The sequence below is a fragment of the Nannobrachium achirus genome (genome assembly GCF_963921795.1).
Source record: "Nannobrachium achirus genome assembly, chromosome: 22".
In the NCBI taxonomy this organism is placed as follows: domain Eukaryota; kingdom Metazoa; phylum Chordata; class Actinopteri; order Myctophiformes; family Myctophidae; genus Nannobrachium; species Nannobrachium achirus.
Genome location: NC_137829.1, coordinates 24,027,529 through 24,048,833, shown reverse-complemented (window position 1 = coordinate 24,048,833; position 21,305 = coordinate 24,027,529). Strand labels below are relative to the sequence as shown.

At 45.1% G+C, this 21,305-nt stretch overlaps 1 protein-coding gene across 5 annotated transcripts in view; it reads left to right on the top strand.

The window, feature by feature from the left end:
- The window catches only part of tanc1b (tetratricopeptide repeat, ankyrin repeat and coiled-coil containing 1b), a gene marked incomplete at its 3' end in the record, with an annotated part of 136,731 nt that overhangs the window by 65,450 nt on the left and 49,976 nt on the right, over positions 1-21,305 (top strand). For 3 of the 5 annotated variants that reach the window (XM_080752537.1, XM_080752536.1, XM_080752540.1), the window contains exons 5-7: positions 8,062-8,348; positions 10,177-10,366; positions 13,300-13,635. In XM_080752537.1, coding sequence (XP_080608663.1) covers positions 8,062-8,348; positions 10,177-10,366; positions 13,300-13,635 — 813 coding nt within the window. The remainder of the gene's footprint in view (positions 1-8,061; positions 8,349-10,176; positions 10,367-13,299; positions 13,636-21,305) is intronic. The other 2 variants (XM_080752539.1, XM_080752538.1) reach the window with 1 other exon arrangement.

The following is a 21,305-nucleotide window of genomic DNA, read 5'->3' as shown; positions in this document are numbered from 1 at the left end:
TTGTCAGCAGAGGCATAAACCTGACATTTAAAAAGGCATGAAGCAAGCATCTTTATAAGTCTTGAAGGTGTTGAACCCCCAGGAAAATGATGAGGTGGACCAAACAAACAAAGAATAGCCCATTCCTTTAAAAAATGTTTCTCTCTGTATTGCAAGTCATGTTGATCTTACGGGTACGGATGGTGTTTTTCAACCTGATGCAGAGTATGCATACATACAGATGATTCCTCGATATGGTTCATTATTGTTATCGGATGTGGATGGGACTGCACACAGAAATTCATGACATTGAATAACAATAATTACACGAGGAGCAAAAACTAAAATGTTCACAGAGCTCTCGTTGGTTTTATTTGTGGCTCAGTAATTAGGGAGAGTGTCACTCTCTCCCGACTCCCGTGCCTGTCGCTCTGATTAACTTTGATTTGTTGTCATAGAAGTGATATAAGGACAGGGCACTAAATACCTAACGTGCATATTTGTTGTCATTACAGGTGCTTTACGGCTAATAAATGCTACCAGCTGTCAGGCTGGCCTGGCAGCTGCATCATTATAACAGCCAGTGCTCGACACAGTGCTCCGACCCCAATTTCTCTCGGCACACAGAATATGTCATTCGCCCCAGCTAACTGGACTCAAACTTGTTTGCGAATGATTAGAAGTTCCCATTTCCATTAGCAAAGGTCAATTAGCAGTTTGCATATGAACACAGTCCGTATCAAAATGTAATCTAAGCGTATTTACTATTTGTGTCAAGAATGCTAAAATGACTTTCCTGCTCAATTTATCACTTAAGCGGTCTTAAGCGGTTTATGAAATTAACATAATTTAGCAGAGGAAGTGATGTTTTGTTTCTGTCAATATTGTCAAGATTACAAGAGGATTGTGTCTGAGCTGGCCATTGGTGTTATTACTGTGCGGCTGTACGTGTGACTGTAGTTCACGTATCTGAAGAACCGCTCGACGGATCAACTTCAGACTCGGTGCGCACGTGTGACCTCAGGGATACAGTACTGTAGGTGGTTGTCCAGAATCGCTGATCCAACCGGTACGCCCATATATAGACATATATGGAGATCTAGTTGTCCAGAACTGCCGATCCGACTGCCCATATAGTATGTTAGGGGTGTAACAATACTGAACCGAACCGAGTTTCCACACTAATGCATACACCACCATACCATGAGTATGGTGCATGCATTAGTGTGGAAACTCCGTTCGTGCACCATACCCATTCACCACTCCCTGATTAGTAGAGTGTGAGTAGAGGGGCGCTTGTTTTTCTTACCTCAACGTCCTTAATAGTGAAAAGGGAAATGGCTTCTAGAGTTTTACCCACTTTGAAAGGGATGTGCAATGGAAAAGTTCAGTTCCTTTTTATTTCATTCATTGATGAACTTGGTTTGCAACGTTATTTTATTGGAGAACTAAAAATCACTATATCTGTTAAGAATGTTTTGGGGCACTAGGCTAGGAACCCCATGTATGGAGATAATCCCATCGGGTGGGGCACAATGCTTATGCTAGGCAAGGCACCCCATATATGGAGATAACACGAGACTATCATCAAAGACTGTATGCGTTGCCATGGCTGACATCATGGCCCGTACAAGCGCAACGGCCATTTAAGGAGATGTGTGTCATGGGACGTGTCTAACTCAGCCTCTATAAACGGACTCTTAGCTCCAGTCTGGTGGGAGCGCCAACCACCATCGACTTGATAGCTCTACAACTAGGCTATATCTCAGCAGTATTATAGACTTCATTGGCTTAGCTTACTCCATCTAGAGGGCTTAGCTTACTCCATCTAAAGGGCTAGGCAAGGCTAGGCATCTAACGAATCCCGTTGGATCCTCTCTTAGGATCTTGCAAGCTAAGCAACCAGCGTCTGAGCTCTCGATTATAATATCGTAAAAACATGGAAATACGTAGCAAACTAAATTTCCATGTACCGGACAGCGATGAGTTGTTCCATTAGACAGTTGTTCAGAACTGCCGATCCAACCGATATGCCCATACTGTATGTAGGCATATACTGATGACATCAGGGATCTCCATATATGGACATAAATGGGACACAGGCAGATAGACAGACAGATACAGACATTTCCATGTATGGGTGTAAAAGAGACAGACAGACAGACAAACAGACAGACAGACAGACAGATGGGTACAACGGGTATTGCATGGCCGTGTGCTGCATGCATTCTTGCATTGTTCCCGACTTGCATTGTTCCCGAGTACGCTTAGTTTATTGTAATTTTAAAACCAACTTCCAATCCCATAATTGTATTTATGCATACTGTACATTTACAACTCTGATATACAGTATGAATAGCGAGTAATAACACCGTTCACTAATATTGTGTATTTGGAATCTTTATTGACAGCTGTGACTGTTCCACCTCTGGCCTGTGAACAGCCCAGAGGCTTTGCTGGGTTTAATCACACGCGCGTGCACACACACACACACACACACACACACACACACACACACACACACACACACACACACACACACACACACACACACACACACACACAGACCAGTGTCCTCACGCCTATTATTGTCCCCCTATGAGGGCAGTGGTGGAGACGAACAATGAGTGGACTTGTCACTTCAGCATTCCTGTGTGTGTGTGTGTGTGTGCGTGCGTGCGTGCGTGCGTGCGTATGTGCGTGCGTATGTATGTATAGTACATCTGTGTGTGTGTGTGTGTGTGTGCTGTGCATGCCTATGTATGTACATCTTCTTGTTTGTGTGTTTGACTAACCTGCAGCGCCCCGGGTAAAAAAGCCAGTGAGCATTAGCGCGGAGTGAGAGCAGACCCAATCTCTCCAAACCGCGGGGTAAGCCAGCAGGACCTGGCCGGCACTCAGTCCACCGTCACCTTATCTCAGGAGACAGGCAGACCAGTCACAGTCAGGAGGAGCCCCACTGCTGATAACATTGTGAATCACCATACTGTAGCAACCCTCTTTCATGACCATCTTATTCACCACTACAGAAAGGACCGCATAAGACCACTGATAAAAGCACTCGTTGAATCCTATCTTTAGGGATTCATGTGTCAGCTAGGCTAGGCTGAACCTCCTGGCCGGACTCGGAATACCTTTTGCCCGGCGGATGATGAGGTCATCGATGAGGGATGAGATACGCCAATGTGACTGTGTGACCGAGCACAGTGTTCCTGATCCTGTCCCTCTGCCTAATGTGTTTGTGTGGCTGAAATTTAACAAACGTCTGTGACCAGAGGAGATCCGAGAGGCCTTTTACTGTAACCCGGGAATACAGTTTTCCTCCATCGACTGTCTAGGACGGTTGTTTAATAGGCTTCTTACTGAATTCTACCAGTGATTTATACCAGCCAGAGGGCTCCATTCCCTTAAGTGTACCATGCAGCTGTTTTCAAAGTGGGGGTCATCTAATAAAAGGTCCTTGGTGACATTCATCTCCCTGCTTTATTAGAAGAGAGACACAACAACGCAGAAGGAGACGTGCTCTGTTCAAAATCTGTAAGGACAGTGTTCGATTTGTAAAAACAACTTAAGCCCTATAAACTTATGGTATGTTTTGTGCTTGGATGTATTCAATTCATAACCATACTGCCACAGCAAAGCAGGGACACATAATGTAATTGATTCACACATTCAGATGTACAAAGATGGGATTGTTTCCATCAAGGGGATTTAAATTGTCAATCACCATATCTTGGGAAAACAAACTAACAGCTTTTATCTTTGGCAGATGTTGGCTTAGATAATTGTCCAATCAACACAGATTGATTCAGCCTCGCCTTAATGAATACAGATAAAAGCATAATGAAAATGTATGATGGCCTCCCCCAAATAATCTGTCCTCGTTTATGGACACGTGCTTATTATTTGTCCCCTTTTCATATCTGAAGTATTTTAATAAGGCTTCTAGTATTTTGCACCTGCACATATTTTACAGGCATGTAAGGTCAGCAATTATGCCTAAACCCTTCCCTCTGAAAGTTCTATAGGATTGGTTAACCCATTAAGACCGGGAAGAGATTAGATTTGAGCTAAAAAGCATTATTTCATACTTGGCTATTCAAAAATAGCAGATATACTAATACAAGCTCATAGAATGAACTTTAACTTTACTATGAACTTGTAGATCTGATATTTGTTTTAAATCTATATATAGGTCTATTTTAAAAAAGCAAAAATGTTTTACTCAAATCTTTGCTTCTGGAGGTCCCAGGAACTACATTTATTTTTTAGATGGGGGTTCGTGGCCAAATACATATCATTTTGGGGGTCCTTGACATGAAAAGGTTTGAGCACCACTGACACAGAAACATGCGTTTTTCAGAAAACTGTTAATCCCCTGAGTAACTGCTCATATGTGCGCGTGTGAGGATACATTCTGGTTCGTATGTGTGCAGTGTTTGAGTGCACAGTGTGTGTATTTGTATCCACACACGGAGCTTATCTCAAGCCTTCTATTTATCTAATAGCTGTGTGTGTATATCTATCTTGGAGATCCTTGGCTGTCTTGCTGGAGATGGCTCCATCCCCAGCACACAGCTACTGATTGCCCCTCAGAGCCAGGTGGCTTTAAGTGGTTTAGAGAGGACCCAGTGATGGAGGGACCCTGTCAGGACCTAGTAATAAAGACCAGTTTGATGGATCTAATCAGCTGTCCCTCCAAACCATCTCCCTGTTGGGCAGGTGACTGCGATGGGGGGGGGGGGGGGGGGGGGTGTCTGTACATAATCTTAAGAGTACACACCAGGTAGGCCAATGGGAGCTTTGCTTTTAACATCAGGAGTCAATTGCTCAGTCAACCTTCTTTTGATGTAGGAATGTTGTAAAAGATGTTCCATGATTATATACATAGACAAGATATATTACATCATTTGCGAAATTCACGACTATAATTGAGGTTCCCATCAGTTATCATACCCCGTTTTCCTCTTATTTGATAATCTACTTGAATTTGAAATTAAAAACATTTGGAGGTCATTTCATATGTGAGGATATAGTGATTAATCATGTTTTTAAGCAGATGTCTTAACTTCACTGGTATGGATTATCCTTCAATCCTAAACAGCAGCACCAGCTGCATCATTTTCTTTTCTTCTTTTTTTACCATCACCAGTTTTGAGAGGCCCGTAGAACTTTCCAGTGTTTACTATAGCGTATCTAAATGACTTTTTGTGATGCTTTTATTTGTAATCATATAGACTAAGTCAGTTTCTAACTTAAACAGCTTATTCTTAAAAGATGTTGAAAATAAACTAAACAGTTGGTGGACACACCCATTGGGCCTACATACTTGTACTGTACATATGAAAATAAATTATTGCTTTATCTATGCATTGCATATCCCAGAATGGTGATTGGGGCAATGAAAAGGCACCCGTTTAAAGGGATATTTCACTTTCAAAAGAAGAAATGGGGCATTTTTATTGTCTAATCAATATCAAATGTCTAAATACTGAATCGAGCAGCTTTTGTGAACACCCCAGACAGGGTGTTCACAAAAGCCTGAGTAGATGGATCGTTTTGGGAAAGTGAAATATCCCTTTAACAACTCATGTGGATGTTAACAGCACATTTGGATGTTAAAGACACAACTGGTCTCTGATGGAACCTCAACTTCTCTAAGAAGAGCCTCAAGGCCATTTTATGCCTAGTTCTCCAAGGTGAACATAACTAAAAGCTACAGCCAGGATGGCAAGGACTAGGATGTCTGACTTATTTCTCTCCTGGTCAGTGCTGAGCATGGGTATTCTCAAATCCACTCGGGTATCACACATAATGATGAACAGGTAGATCCGGGGCTTTTGATAATAGAATGGGACCAGACCCAGACCCATTATTACCACAATTAAACATGGATCTGAACCGGTCACGGGTCTTAAGTTTGGGTGGACACATGAAGACCTCTACCTCCTAGGGTCTATTGGTACCCTCCTAAATGTCATGGCTGGAGGGTTCTTCTGTCAGCCACCAAACAGCATGACACTGATCATGACAATACATCAAGTACTGTATGCTTAAAATGGGTTGGAAGATGAAGGCAAGTTGCGCACACCAGCATGCACAGATGTGCCTCCCTGTCTTATGAGTTGAATGACTAAACGTGGCCTGAGGCCCTGTGGATTCTATACTTCATTCATCGTCTCTAACCAGGCAGTTGTATGAATGTGAATGGGGGATTTGTAAGTGGTCTCTTAGTTCATTATTTGAGGGGGTGGCTGACTGAGCAATGATTTATTATAATCATCACCACCACCATATCTCTATCAACTCTGCTCCCGATCTGGCCCTATCATGGCCAGAACTATCTTTCCTTCCCTATAAGTGTCATAGCCTATTGTACCTGGTTGGAGAACCCCTTCCGGGAACAGCTAGCATTCCTTTGAAGCTCACTGAAAATAACTACAGAGTAAGTGTTAAGGCCCCCAAAGGCGTACATACTGTAAGCCAATGTAACGTTGACATCAGAGGGGTCCATGCTGTGATCTGTCTTAAATACATGCCTTAGCATAGCCTTCGGCGTCCAGTCAAATCAGCACAGAGTCAGACTGCACCCGTCCCATACCTGAGGAGCTGGTACTTAATTTAAATGTGCTTTTTGCATTACATCTGCACACTGCCATCCCGAGTGATGACTTTAACGTGTGCACGTACTCTGTGTGTGTGTGTGTGTGTGTGTGTGTGTGTGTGTGTGTGTGTGTGTGTGTGTGTGTGTGTGTGTGTGTGTGTGTGTGTGTGTGTGTGTGTGTGTGTGTGTGTGTGTGTGTGTGTGTGTGTGTGTGTGTGTGTGTGTGTGTGTGTGTGTGTGTGTGTGTGTGCGCGCGCGCGTGTCTGCGTGCGCGCGTGCGCGCAGGCCTGCACGTTCGCGAGGTGGCTTAGTTTGGACCTCATTAGGGCTTGGCAGTACATTATGCCGCTGGACTGGTTTGTATTTAATCAGATGGACTGCCAGCATTATTAATAACTGTGGAAGAGAGAGAGAGTAAAGGATAGATGAGGGAAAGAGGAGTGCTGACAGAGAGCCACAGTATATAATAACTTATTGTATCCTAGACCTTCTCCCTCTCTCTCTCGCTCTCTCTCTTTCTCTCTCTCATCCCTCGTTCTGTCTTCCCCCCTTACACCCCTCCCCTTTGAATCTATATCCTGAGGGGATGTTGCCCACCACACACACACACGCACGCACGCATACACACACGCATACCCACACACCCCTTTACAGTTGGGGTACACACTAAACCCTCCTCAATTCCACCACTGTTGCAGACCGCATCGCTGCACAATAGTCCGAATGTAAGCTTGTCAAAATAATGGGCAGCGCAGAGAAATAAACCGCATGCGGCTTCTTCGAAACTCTGCTGGCAGATGATGCATTACAAATCCTGTAAGAATACATAACAAAGTGGGTTTTGCCCCGTGGGTGACTCTCCCGACCTTGAGATCTGGGTCTAAACAAGCATCCAGGCTTCAGAGGGGATCACACAGACCGTCTGGGCTGCAACGTCAGAAGTCCTCTCCTATCTCATTGATATTCAGAGGCTCTGTGAGTGAGAGATGTAAACAACAAAGATCACCACACTAGACTAGACGTGTTGCACAAGTCTCTCTCTCTCTCTCTCACGCACGCACGCACGCACGCACGCACGCACGCACGCACGCACGCACGCACGCACACACACACACACACACACACACACACACACACACACACACACACACACACACACACATACACACACACACACACACACTTTTTGGGTTGTTAATGAGGTTGGCTGCTGGACATAACATACACTAAGTTGCACACACACACACACACACACACACACACACACACACACACACACACACACACGCTTTAGCCCATGCCCCCCCTTATCTTGCTTTCTCCCTCTCGTCTCTCCGTCTCTGCCCCCTTTACTAATGCACACACGCACGCACGCACACGCGCGCATGTACACTCACACTCTCTCTCTCTCTCTCTCTCTCTCTCTCTCTCTCTCTGTCTTGTTCTCAATCTCTCTCTCACTCTCTCACCCTCTCAAGGTCTGCACAGCAGCAGCAGTTGGCGAGTGCAGCATATCGGAGCAGAGGGAAGGAAAGGGAAGGGCATGCAGAGTGGCCCCTGCGCAGGGCGCTCGGTACGCTGGAATACAGGGGGGAATCGCTCTGCTCACGTTGAGTCGTTTCTCTCTACAGAGCTGCAAGCGGACAAACAGACAAGCCCCTCCTCTCCCGCCACTCAGGAACTGATGACAAGGCTGGGCTTCTTGCTGGGAGAAGGGATCCCGGGTACGGCTCGCATACCTATGGACGATAAGAATGAAAAGAAGGTATTTGATTATTTTTTTGTTCTCTCTCCCACACCCTCCCTCCCTCCCTCCCTCCCCCAATCCCCCCATTCTCTCTTCGCACCACCACCACCAAACCCACAGCAGCTGCTGTCGCTGCTGCAGCACGCGGATACTAACAGATAGATTGATTGATAGATAGATAGATAGATAGACAAGGACAGAGAAGGGGGGGCATGTGAGGAGGGAGTTGAGAGAGTGGGAGAAAAAGGAAGAAGTGATGTGTTTTTGCTGTCCCACAACAACACACTGTTGTTTGTTCTGTTCCTGTGTAGATAAAGTGAACAAGGGGGATGTTTGAAAAGCATCTTGACTGTTGCATGGTTTGTTTTCAATGCCATGTCTCCAGTGTGACATGTAGAGCCCCTCCCACACACACACCTCAGTAACTTGAGTGCTGTTCCTGGAGCTCTTGAACATGTAGCAAGAGCGTCGGAAGCCCCCAGGTCCAGAAATAGTTATGTCAGGACTGAGCCTTGGTTTGTTTGGCTGTGCTAATTAATCTGGGGCTGTGTTGAGAGCAGAGCACAGCCCAGCTCACTTTGATTCCCCTCATTCATCGTGTGTGCTTTGGACAAATTATGACACACAGCCGGTAATTTGAGGAACTCTTAAGAGGCTTAACACCGCGTTCTGTGAGTCGCGTTCATTAGGTGGGATGTCAAGACCAGGAACGGGAGCAGTGAGCACTGTGGGCTATGTTAGTTAACTCGTATGGGTCTGTTTTTACAATCTTATAGTTAAATTGCCACCCACGTTTTAGCAGAGTAGCCCTCATGTTGGGTCTTCAGAACTCGCACAACGAAGAGTCATCTGCCAACGATTTCACTCATTCCTCCGCCATACTGCTGTTTTACAACACAGACTACTGTAGTCTACTGCAGTTATTTCAACGGTAGACTAAATTATTAAATTTCATTAAGATGTAATGCTATCAGCCTGGTATGTCCATCTCCTTTAGTTTCTGAAACCGTTAGCATCGCAGCCTATCACACTTTTCCTCCAAAGTGTAGCAATACGCGGGGGAGATGAAGAGTAAGAGTTGATTGGAAATGTTAGGCATAAGTAGTTGTAGTAGTAGCTGTTTGCAAATGTTGGTTCTCTTTAGGGTCCGGGCCAAGTTCTCTAGCTATAATAGGATAGATAACCGCATACGTCCAGGAAGCACTCAACCTATTTACTGTCTGGCATCAGTGTACTGCAGCAGGACGGGGGGGGCGGGGGTAAACTCACTTTAGTTTGGGAGTTTTATGGTTGTCATCTAGCCTAAAGGAAGATGCTGCCATTGTATGGCCGTCAGGAAAGCATGGTAATGCAACAAAGGTACAGAGAATATCTATTGTGCTTGGTACAGAGTTGAGAGTATTCCTTGCCAGACTGTCTATAGTCTTGTTGTGGCCCTTCCCTGATGTGAGTGTACAGTTTCGAAAGCCTTGCTGTAAAGTACCCAGCGTATGCCTTTCAACTTGTGTGTCATGCTCACATGTGAAAGGCGAGTTTTATTTGTGAAGGAATCTACATTGCTTTCACATGGTCTGAGTCTGAGTCAGTTGTTTTGGGACAGAACAAGGCAAGTGGAATCAAATCATATTTTACTGCTCTCCTCCCAAATAAGGTGAAAAAATGCTGTTTGGACCGCATAGCGAAAGAATGTGCACACGAATGCCAGTTGTTGCTGAACGGGAGGCGATTTCTGCCTTTGTTGAATTTGCACAAAACGTATCTAGGTGATAGTGGATGTAATAATTGATAATGGATGTGGTTGATTATCGCTGAAAACTCGTCCTGTGACCCCCACCCTCCCATCCAGTGCTCTGTGACCAGCCAGGGCATCAGTCCCTGCTCCACCCTGACCAGCAGCACAGCGTCTCCCTGCACCGACAGCCCATGTTCCACACTGAACAGCACCACCAGCCGCCCCCCTCTCAGCCGCTCCAGTCCCTGTGGGACCATTACCAGCCCCAGCTCCACACTTGAGAGCAAGGACAGTGGGATCATAGGTGAGTGAATGAGTGAGTGAAAAACACCACCCCCATTAGGGATGGGACGATATGAGAATGTCATGCCATGATTATTGTAATTGCGATTTACGATATTATCAGCGATAATCAAAATTTCCCCAACATCCTTTATCGTGGGGCGGAATGTTTGCCAAATTTGCATTGTGAGCTTGTAGACCTGCTATTTTTTGGGAAAGATATTTGGTAGAGAGTGAAAAAAAAGACTGTATCAAGTATGTTATTTCCAGGTCTGTTTTACCAATTATAGAGGATTTAAAAGGTAAATTTAATTGAAAAGGGTGAATTGACCGCAGTCCATAACGGAGGATAATTTCACGATAAATTGAAATCTCCATGATACAATTATCATGAGCGTTTCTTTATCACGATAAACGGTAATAACGATTATCGTCCCATCCCTACCCCCCATTCTCCCTTCTGTAACCATCACATGTTTCTCAATTCACAGGCCCTCATCCACATTTCTAATTTCCCATGGTGCAGTGTCGCAGCGACACTTCTCCTCACGATTTCGCCAAAGCGGTCATGCCTGCGTCACATCGACAGGTTCACTGTTCGGGAAAATATAGACTTCTTCTCTGTGGGTGTTGAAAAGCATCTTGTGTGTCAGATGGTATTCGTCCACAACAGCATGTCAGTGATATGGTTCACATTGAGCTGTTTCCGCTATCAGAGAGCACTGGGGTGACAGTTACAGTGGTACACGGTTGTACCGTATCTCGAGTAATAGGCCTGTGAGATGGCTGGGGATTTACACAAGCTGACAGGAAGATGACTTAGCCTATTACTGCATTAATCCCTAGGCGATTCCTCCTCACAAAGCTTCCGATGGCTGTGAAAATGTTTAGAAATTCATTGTGACAATAGATTTCTTTATGTTATCTGTTGGGGATTCAATAGAGATTTGTAGCATGTTGTCGCTAGTACCCAGGGTACCCAATTAGTCTCTTTTTGTCGGTTTCAGCTTTTAGCGGTAATTCTCTGGACATTGGTTGATTTAAATATATAAAAAAGTAGGGCATGGAGTAGCTATTAACCTTTTCGTTTCCCTGGGCAGTGTAACTAGGCCATCACTGTTTGTCCATGCTCATTCAGGTTAAATTGTTTGATGGCAAAAGAGAAATTGGGGGAAAATTTGCAAAAATGTCAAATTATGAACTTTTTGGTCTTAAGCCAAGAGTAAACCGCTTTAGTCCGTGTTTAGTCTGTGTGTGCAAAAGCCAGACCCGGCGCAACAATTTGCTTTTCCCATAACGTGAATGCGATGCACTTGACATGGCTGATAACCATGAGTCATGTTCAGAGCCCCCAGAGCAGTATCATAGCTAGCTGCTCAATAATTCATGTATTCCTTGATATTGTACCTGCCTGAATAAAGCATTGATGTTGCGCCATGCCCAGCGCCACCCTGGTCGAGACATACAGTCGTGTTGCTCCTGTCCCAGTCCAACTAGACCCTCTCCCATAGAACACACCAGGTTGAGAGATGGGAGACAGAATCTTCAAAAGTGCAAATTGGCCTGCACACACTTGGAACCACTCCTGGGTGGGAAGGCAGAAGTTCTGAACCGTTGCTAAGAGCTGAAATCTTACATTTTCTCTCCAGATGTGTTACCTCATAACCTGCCTGGAGGATGGCCCTATTAGGCCTATAAAAAGGTCACATCCAGATAGTTCTACTTGTTTGCCCATCATAAGCAAGGTTAAATTAAATGTAGCCTATACCCTGACCATTGATACCAAGACCGTGTCCATCAAAGTGGCGGTTCAGTTTATGCTCCCAGCATTGGCGTCCGTGTGTCATAAATGACTAAATATTTGCGCTGGCAGGGGTTGGGTTGCTGCGCCTTGGATGTGTTTTTCTTTTTATGTTCGTATTAATGATGATGCAATGCACTGCAGCATTGTGAAATCCAGATCAGCATTGGTATACAATACGTGATGCAAGCTCGGCCCAGCCCAGACAGCCAGTCAGTCGGTCTCAATCCTCTGGCTGTACTGATCTGCCTCTGTATCCTGCACCCTGTCAGTGTGTGGCTTTGGACCTCTGCTCAGCTTTTAGGATAGCTTTAGCATGGCCAGGGTGGCCCGAGGACAGTATTATGAGATTTGCTTTCATGTTGGCCAAAATAAATTGGTGGTCAGTTTTCCTCACAAGTCCATCGTCTCTGACTGGTTTTCTGGGATACGTAGATTTTTTTAATTTATTTTGCAATACAGCATCCAAACACAAAATGGTTACTATGATATACAAGTAGGTCGGGAGTGGCTTATTGTCAGTATCAGCCGGTAACACGCGGGATTCTGTCCCTGTTACAATGCGCTAGAACTCTGGGAGATAGACTGCTGAGGTGGAGCGCCACACCTACCATCAGCTCCCAGTACTTGCCGCACGACTTGCCAAGCCGTGCTACTCATACGCTGAGTTGGCGGTGCCCGGAATCGAACCCATGACCTTGCGGTACAAAGGCGAGAGCTCTACCGACTGAGCTACCCGGACACGGATGATATACAGTATATGCTTTTTCTATACAATACTGTTTCCTCCAGTTGAAAAGACCAGAAACGAAATGGGATAATAAAAGATGTGATCGAACAAGGCTAGACTATGGAAATGAATGCCATAAATCTAGCCCATCATAGCTGGCTAGTTCTCATTAGTGCAAGCTTAAATGTAGCTGTAAATATGAGATCAGTTGGCAGAAAATGTTGATAAGGTCAGTGAGGGAAGAAAGGCATTGGAACATAGAGGCTCTCTGTTCATTATCTATCTCATTGTAGAATCTAGATGAAGACAAAGAGAAATGTTCATAACAGAAATGACTCATCTTTGTCCGTCTCCCTCCCTCACTCGTTTCATTCATTGTTTTTACTCCCCATCCTCCCTCCTTGGTTTCCGCTTGCATTTGCAGCCACCATTACCAGTTCCTCTGAGAATGACGACCGCAGCGGCTCCAGCCTGGAATGGAGTAAGGATGGCAGTCTGAGGGGCAGTGGGCACCATGGCCTGGCACCCAGTGCGCGGGCCGACACATGCTCTCCTGTGGCAGAGGAAGACTCCAGCGGTGCCATTGCCCCGGCGGCCGATGCCCCGTCCAGGACAGAGCAGCAGCCGAGCACATCGGCTGCATCGTCAGCAGGCGCGGCCGCATCGCCGCAACCTCCGAGCCACCCGCCCGAGGGCCCCGTTCAGTACCCCCCGCACACCACCTCATCCCTTATGATGCCTCGGCCCAACTCTGTTGCAGGTAAGAGCTCTTTATACTTGTCGATTCTGCTAAACAAAATGCAGATGGAGAAGGTTAGCTTGGTAGAAGGCCTCTCCCCTAAGGACCTTCTCCTTCATGTAATGTTGTCTTAAGTTCTGCGTTCATAGACCAGTAAAACTCTTTTTGCACTCTCTGCAAATTTGACTGTGATCCATTTTGAGCCCACCTGGCTTGTGTGTTGGGTCTCGAAAAAGAATTGCTGCTCTGTTACGATTATGGCCCGTGACGGAGTCTGACAAGAAGTGTGTCCTCTCATTTCCCGGCTGAGCAAGTGAGAGAGGAAGATGGAGTGGTAGAAATCACGGGCGGACACATCCGTGACGTGCCAATTCAGCGGGCTCGTTGAAGCTCACAGCACAGGCGGGAGAGTGGATGGAGAGTGAGCAGTAGATGGAGGGGGGGGGGGGGGCAAACGAGAAAAGAGTTTTGTTATCGAGGGGCGAGGTTGCCGCGTTTTCCAAGGAGGAGTAGGGCGACGGTGGAGGAGGAGGGATTAGGCAGCTGTTGTGTGTTGTGGCTTGGCACTGTCACGTTAGACAAGAGGACAAGCTGCTGTCTGGCCAATCCGTTATGCATTCCTCTCCAGGAGCAGGGCCTGTTATGGCTCAGCTCGCTGTATCCACACAGCTGTCACAGTGTTTGGTAGCCCTCCTGAATGGGCTATATGCTTTTAGCGCGACACTCCTGTTATATTTTTCATCCTGTGTTACCTGAAGTCTGGCCGGATAGTAGCTACAAATGTCATTTAGTGCAAGTACGTTGGTCCCTGTTTCTTGGCTTTTTCTCTGTGAAATAAGTATTCATTTGCCGGTCTGTTGCCTCTAGATATTTGGATGCAATGTTTGCCAAAAAGTCTCACAGAATGTTTCTGTGAATGAGCCTGTAGCCCAGATATAATCACTGACATTTTTTTAAAGCTTCAGCCAATCATACTGGGAAATGGCAAGTAAACATGCCATTGTTTGTGGTGCACAAACCTGCCCGCAGTGCATTTCACACGCTGTTTACCTCTGTTGCACAAAACATAAATCTTTACAACCTGCTGATGAATCTACAGCTGTATTGTAAACCCTAAAGAAGTGCACACACTGCATTATGCTGAAGACTCCTGCTGGATTATTGAAAGTTAACTACCTGATTATTCCAACAGTCCGTACCCTTTTTACATTCCCTCATTATTTTTTTGCTCTGACATGAGCTCTGGCAGTATGGAGCGAGGCTGCCTCGTAAAGCTAACAGCCCAGGAAGTCTTTGACCGTGTTTAGTCGTGCATGTATGTGTGTTTATGTGTGCCTCCGTCTGAACCCAGTGTGTGCGGTATTCCATGTGTATACGGTCCAGGGGTTTATGGGCTGATGTCATAGCTCCACAGCGATGCCCTCTGGGGTCTGCAGGATTCACACCTCAGATTTTATGCTGGACTAAAGTCGCCCCAGGAGAGGACAACAAGGACATGGAAAGACAACTTAATTTATGGCTCAGGCCAATATATGATCCTGTCACACCATGGGGCCAGGGACGGTGACTTCATCGCGGCGTGGGTGGTGTTGCATACAGCCGTGTGTATCCCAGCTCCTGACCTTGAAATTTTATTCAATTCAATTCAGTTAGAAGCAAACAATTTAACCTTGAAGCAATTACTAGCATTACATGGCATTAATTTTAAATAAATAAATTAGACAGATAAAGACTGCTTTGGACAAAGTCAGGTTAAAGGTACCTCAATAAGTAATTAATGCAGTCAATACATGCAGGGTGTCCATTATTGGAATTTCCTTAATGGAAGTATTTATGCCATCTCGTTCGCATTTAACTTTTCGTGCAGTGCGGCATATTCTATCACCAGACAAATGGGTTTTATTCCATCTGTAGAGGTAGGCAATTTTAAGACACTTTCAAGTTTTTCCAAAGTCATGAGGATCAGGATGATTGATGCACAAATTTGCTGCCACGGACACACCTCCGTCTCCAGCCCCACGCTGTCCCCTTTGCGCCAGCAAGTGCCCAATTACATCCAGCCAAAGTCACACTGAGCCCTGAACTAGCTTCCATAGGAAGGACCGTGGCTTCTGTCATCGTGTGATCGGCCCTCTCTCCTGCCCCTGCCACACACCAATCTGTCAGAGCTCAGCACAGAATCCTAGGCCCTCTGAATGTGCTAGACAGACAGAGGGAGATGGACACAAAGTGTGATAGAAGGCAGAAGAGAGGGGGAGTGAGAGAGAAAGGCTATGTCAAAATGAGAGACAGGCAACTAGTATAGCCGAGTGTGGTACAGAGTAGTCTTGGGTAGCCACTAGCCAGGTGATCCTAGGACCAATATGTCTGGGGAAATCTAAATTAATTGTAGGGGCAAGAACAACGGAGAAAACACAACAAACCTAAAACCGCTGCTTTAACCAATCCTGATACGGTCCCAATGTGAAGGACCACCTTTAAGTCTTAATGTTGGTTCTACAATGCAGTTATTTCTTTAAATCTCACAATTGTTTCCACCCAGCTTTATCGGATGTACCCAGATGTATCGGTAGGCGGAGATCTCTGATCGCTATGCAAGACTATGTACAGAGAGTCGGAGGGCCGGTGGTGAAGTTGGAGAGGACTTAAACTGGATGTCTAATCCGTGTACCTCATCTACCACTACGACAATAGAATACACGATTATGACTGTATATGCTAACGGCTAACTACAATGAACTGCAATAGATTTGGTGATAGTGGTAAAAGGGGAATGTCACATAAAGCAGCAGGGAGTGGAGGCACGGAAAAGGCCCCGTGTGGATTTTGTGCATCTGTCTGTTGCCAATCAGCGGCCGTGTCTCTGCGGTCCTATAGTATGTCAGCTATGCATTAGGAATGTCCACACATTGCTCAGAAGTGTCATTTGCACTGCCATAGCGATCACACACAGTGACTAGCTTGTCATCGGGCTGCTATGAGAACTCAAGCAGCGTTCCTTGGAGCCCGCATCTGCTGTGGCTGCTTGCACAAATGTTAACATACACCACCTGTCTCACAGGACAGATCTGAATTCAAAGTCAGTATCTCTCTCGGTCTCTCTTTCTCTGTCTCTCTATCTCTCCATCTCTCTCTGTCTCCCTCTATCTCTCTCTCTCTCTCTCTCTCTCTCTGGACTGTGTGTAATTATATTAATACTTGAAAGGAGGTGTCTGAAGGAGCTGCTTTCTGACTCTCTGTTATGCATAGTAAATGTTTCAGCCACGGCTGAAATGCAGCATTGCAGTTATAAAGACAGCAATGTTGGAATGGTTCCATGCTAACTGCCATGGAACATTTGTTTCTTTAAAAACAAGACGATACCGCCATGAGGTGGGAACTCCACTGACAATGAGATTGTTGAGTCAAAATCTCCTCTTAACATGGATTCTTGCCCTAATCTGATGGCTATCACACTCTGGCCACACATTGTTATGGCTAGAGAAGTAGAGTATGTGTATAGTATTGGAATAATCCATCTGTGCCAGGTTTGGCAATTTACAGTTGCATTACAATCACTGTGTTGACAGTTAAAACAAGCCAATTGGCCACCTCGCCAAGAAAAAATATTTAACCTAGCATGTTCATTCAACAAGAAATCAGATTGAGTTTAGCCTCCTCTCCTTCCTTGCGCTCCTCCCACCCAGAATCCCCATTTCCAGTTTCATCATGGGAGCAGGAGACCACAGTCTAGGGCTTATAATCGGAAACATTAGTCGTCTTTGGCAGTGATTGTGTTCATTCTCAGTGAATAACAGGTTAAATTCATCTCAAAATAAATATAATAAAGCCTGTACATAATAAAATTGGCTTAGGCTAGCTGCCAAGAAGTAAATTGAAGCAATGAAAAATAAAAAGAAATTGATTTTTGGAAGTGCCGAATCAATTCAGAATCATATAAGATAACAATTGCAATTCTTACATTAATCAATACCCCCCCCCCCCCCCCCCCCCCTCCCCCGGATTTTTGTATACAACCTGTCTCCATGCAGTTGAGGCTGTGGTTGGGATCCTCGTAGTAATACTACCCAAGCAGGGACCGAGCTGTTGAAAGGTGGACAGCTTTTTCCCCAGTGCAAACATCATCACAGGTGTCTTGACATATCAAACAGAAATTGTCTTTGACATGGGCCCAGTAACGATATATGCAAATGTTATTACTGTATGTAAAGTGGTGTCTGCCCAGGGGTGAATGAATACCAAATGAGATGACAGAAGAGCAAGAGACGGACACTGATGTTGACAGACGGCTTGCACCTTCCGTTTAGCTATCTGTAGTCACTGAGAAGATGTATGTGTTTCACACACTGTTTATCTTGGCTCTGATCTAAGTCATTCTGATTTCTCTGAAATCTGACTATTTGACACCTTTATAGAATTTCAAGGTGGATTTCCTTCCACATCTGTTATAGATTTAAGCCAACCATGACAAAATCTGTCTCCAAGTGTCTAGGTTCCTTTGCTAGGCTTAGATAATAAGAATTCTATTTTTAATTCATCTCAGTTAAGCTAAAGACTTATGGAGTCAAAGGGCCACATTAAGTCTGGCCACTGGAATTCCATGGTTTTGAAATCTTAGCTTGAGCTGCTTGCGGTCGGGCTCTTCAGACAGTGAGATTGAGTTAGGGTCACTCTGGCCGCTGAATGGTGCCACAGTGCACTGCTACTATTTGCTAGTCGACAGTTCAGGGTAATGCTACGTTTCAGCCCAATTCCAGGGCTTGTTTATACTCCAGACGCCTTCTGTCCCTTCTCCTCATCACACATGCTCCATGAAAGGATCACAAGTTTGTGTCCATGGCTATAGTGGCTCTACATGCAAGTCTGTACCCTGTTGATGGACAGCTTCAAGGTTCTATTGCTTCATTGCCCAGGTCCCTGGTAGAATCATTACTGTACAAGTTAAGTTGGAGTAGAGGTTCAGTCTGTGTCTCATTAAAGGGTGATGTTATCTCCACCTGGTTCACATGTCGACATTTCTCTGCGGGCCCCCTAGCCTACATGTTTCACAGGTTCACTTACGTTACCCAGTAACTGTCTGAAATGATCACATCCTTCACATTGTGGTGAAGCAAGAGAGCATAACACGCATGGCTTTCATCATTTACACTGTACTGTAAATTCATATTTTATTTGGTACATTATTTGATGATTTGGTCTGCTGAAATTACTGGCTCTTGTCAAGTCTGCATTTGGAGGGACCTCTGTAGATTGTTCAGTATTGTGAGATCATGCAGGGGTGGACTGGGCATCTGGCATACCGGCCATATGCCCAGTATGCCAAAAAAAAATTTTGGTTCCCATTTTAGGATAGTTACAATTTTTTTTGGGCTGGGCGGCCACAAGTGGAGAGGGCCAATCCTTCAGTAACACCGGCCCACAGAGCAGAGATACATCACATGATTGGTCCACTGACTTGTCTATCATCTGAATACTGGCATAGTATCCCAATCACAGGCTACTGTGGCAATCACAGGCTACTGTGGCCCAGGAATCCCACCCAAATATTTAACAGCTGATACAAGCCCACAACGCATCGCTGCCTCGACACGTTGTGGGCCTGTAGATCTTCTATGTTCGTCCGGTCTGGGCCAATTTATATCCCAGTCCGGCCATGGTGAGATTTCACCAGGACATCTCCACAGGATCCATTGAGTCACATCTGCCTCTAGCCATGTGTAGACATTGACCACCTCGGATTGTAGACTGAATAGAACCAGTGATTGACAGCGATACACCTTCATGTCCTCAGGGCTCTCTGAAAAGGTCACAGTGACACAGACAAAAATGTCCATTCTCAGAGAATTGTCAATGCCTGAAGGTCACAGCAGGAGCGCGATAGAGATCCTTCTGAGGAATCGATCCGCTCCGATTTTGAAGAGCCACTTAACATTCAGCTCAGTGGAGCTCATTGACGGATCAGGAGCTGCCAAGATGTAGCTGAGTGCCAAGTCTGTAAAGCACAGTGTGCTAGCTATCTGCAACCGCCAAGCCATCTGCCTTAGATTGATTGACAGTTCCCCACCAATGAGAATTGTGTAATAGCTCTTCAGGAACTATAATGGCATGATCAGATCAACGCTGAAATGGGGATGTTGAATACATCAATAGAAATCTACAAATCAACGCTAATGACTTCTGGCTATTGTACAGTACACTGCCCTTGCCCGATTCTAGAGGTCCCCAATCTGAGGCTCTGCAGGTTTACGTTCCAATCCAACGCTAGGTAATTTCTCTAATTACTTGCGCCAGGAGAGCACGCAAGTACTGCGTTCGGCTGCTTATGTACATACAGTATGTATGTCAGTGTATTGCCGTGTTTAAGCCTGTAGCACAATCAGGGACCAGCATTTCTGGCAACATCATCATTAACAGCCAATGAGGGACCAGCATTCCTGGTGATGCCGGTGGTGAGCGCACCACCGTCCAAATGTAATCAGATTACTTCCGGGAACGGACGACAATTTGTCTTTTCTTTCAATCTGTAAAGAAAAATTATAACCGTGGCAATCCATGCTTTTGTTATGGTCCGTAGAGAAGGGCTTTTTTAAACAAGAACATGATCTAGAGATACGTAGATTACGAGATGAATCCATTTTCCTTCATAGCAATCCATTGCTGTAAACAGAGGTTTTCATTTCCTGATGACTACATCCAATGTTGAGTTTTTTCATCAGAGCCGGGTGCCGCAGACGACTCGCTACGGTTTACAATAGGAAACTTTATATACCGACTTAAAGACCGGCTGACACGCCCAGAAGTTTAACATTATGATACAGTAGGTCACGTGGTCTTTCTCCAAACAGTCTGAAAAGGAGGCGGGCCGTATCAGTAAGTAGTGAATGTATACTTCGTCCGTCGTGCGGTGCCGCGCACAACGTGACTCGTTGTTGTTAGCTTGTAGCACCGCACCGCACTGCTATTTTCGAGAGCTAGTGTGTGTTTGATAGCCTTAATTAGCTGTTTTGGCCGTGTCACGCCCACTTTAAGTCGGGTTTTGCAATCATCGGCTGTATTTGAAAAGCCACTCATTCTCTGTTTTTGCTTGTCAGTCTTACTGTTTTCTTATTCATAGCTATAGTCATTGTCACCAGTTGTCTGCAGCGAGTATTTTACTTTTGGTTCAAGCAGTGTGCTGCTCACAGCTATTCTCTATTAAAGTCTGTTCGACAACGCCCTGCCTTACAGTGTCTGTACCAATCTGTGCGATAGTATTGGGTTAGATGAGGACTATTAAATAACTAAAGGTGTGGTCCATGGACCTACTGGATCCATTAGCACTGCCAAATATAGTTTTCTTTATTTCATTTTGGGATTTCTTTTCCATGCATGCCTCAGACTAAAAGCTATGCCTGTGCTGTATTTGTGTAGTGGCTTTTCCTCCCAATCAGTTATTTTTACATAAATTCTCATTTTGTTTAATTAAGTGTATTTTCGTGTTCTGTTTCCTTTTATTTATTTCTGTGGTACAGTATGAACACACCGGTGGACTGCATTTATAAGTTCCCTTGATGAAATCACACTTTTTGATCAAACCGTATTACTGTATTTTTTCCCTCATCAATAGCTAACTAAGGGGATACTTCCCGGTCTTTTTACACCAGGTTTTAATGAATGTTCTGAATGGAAGACACTTTGTAGACAATCTGTCA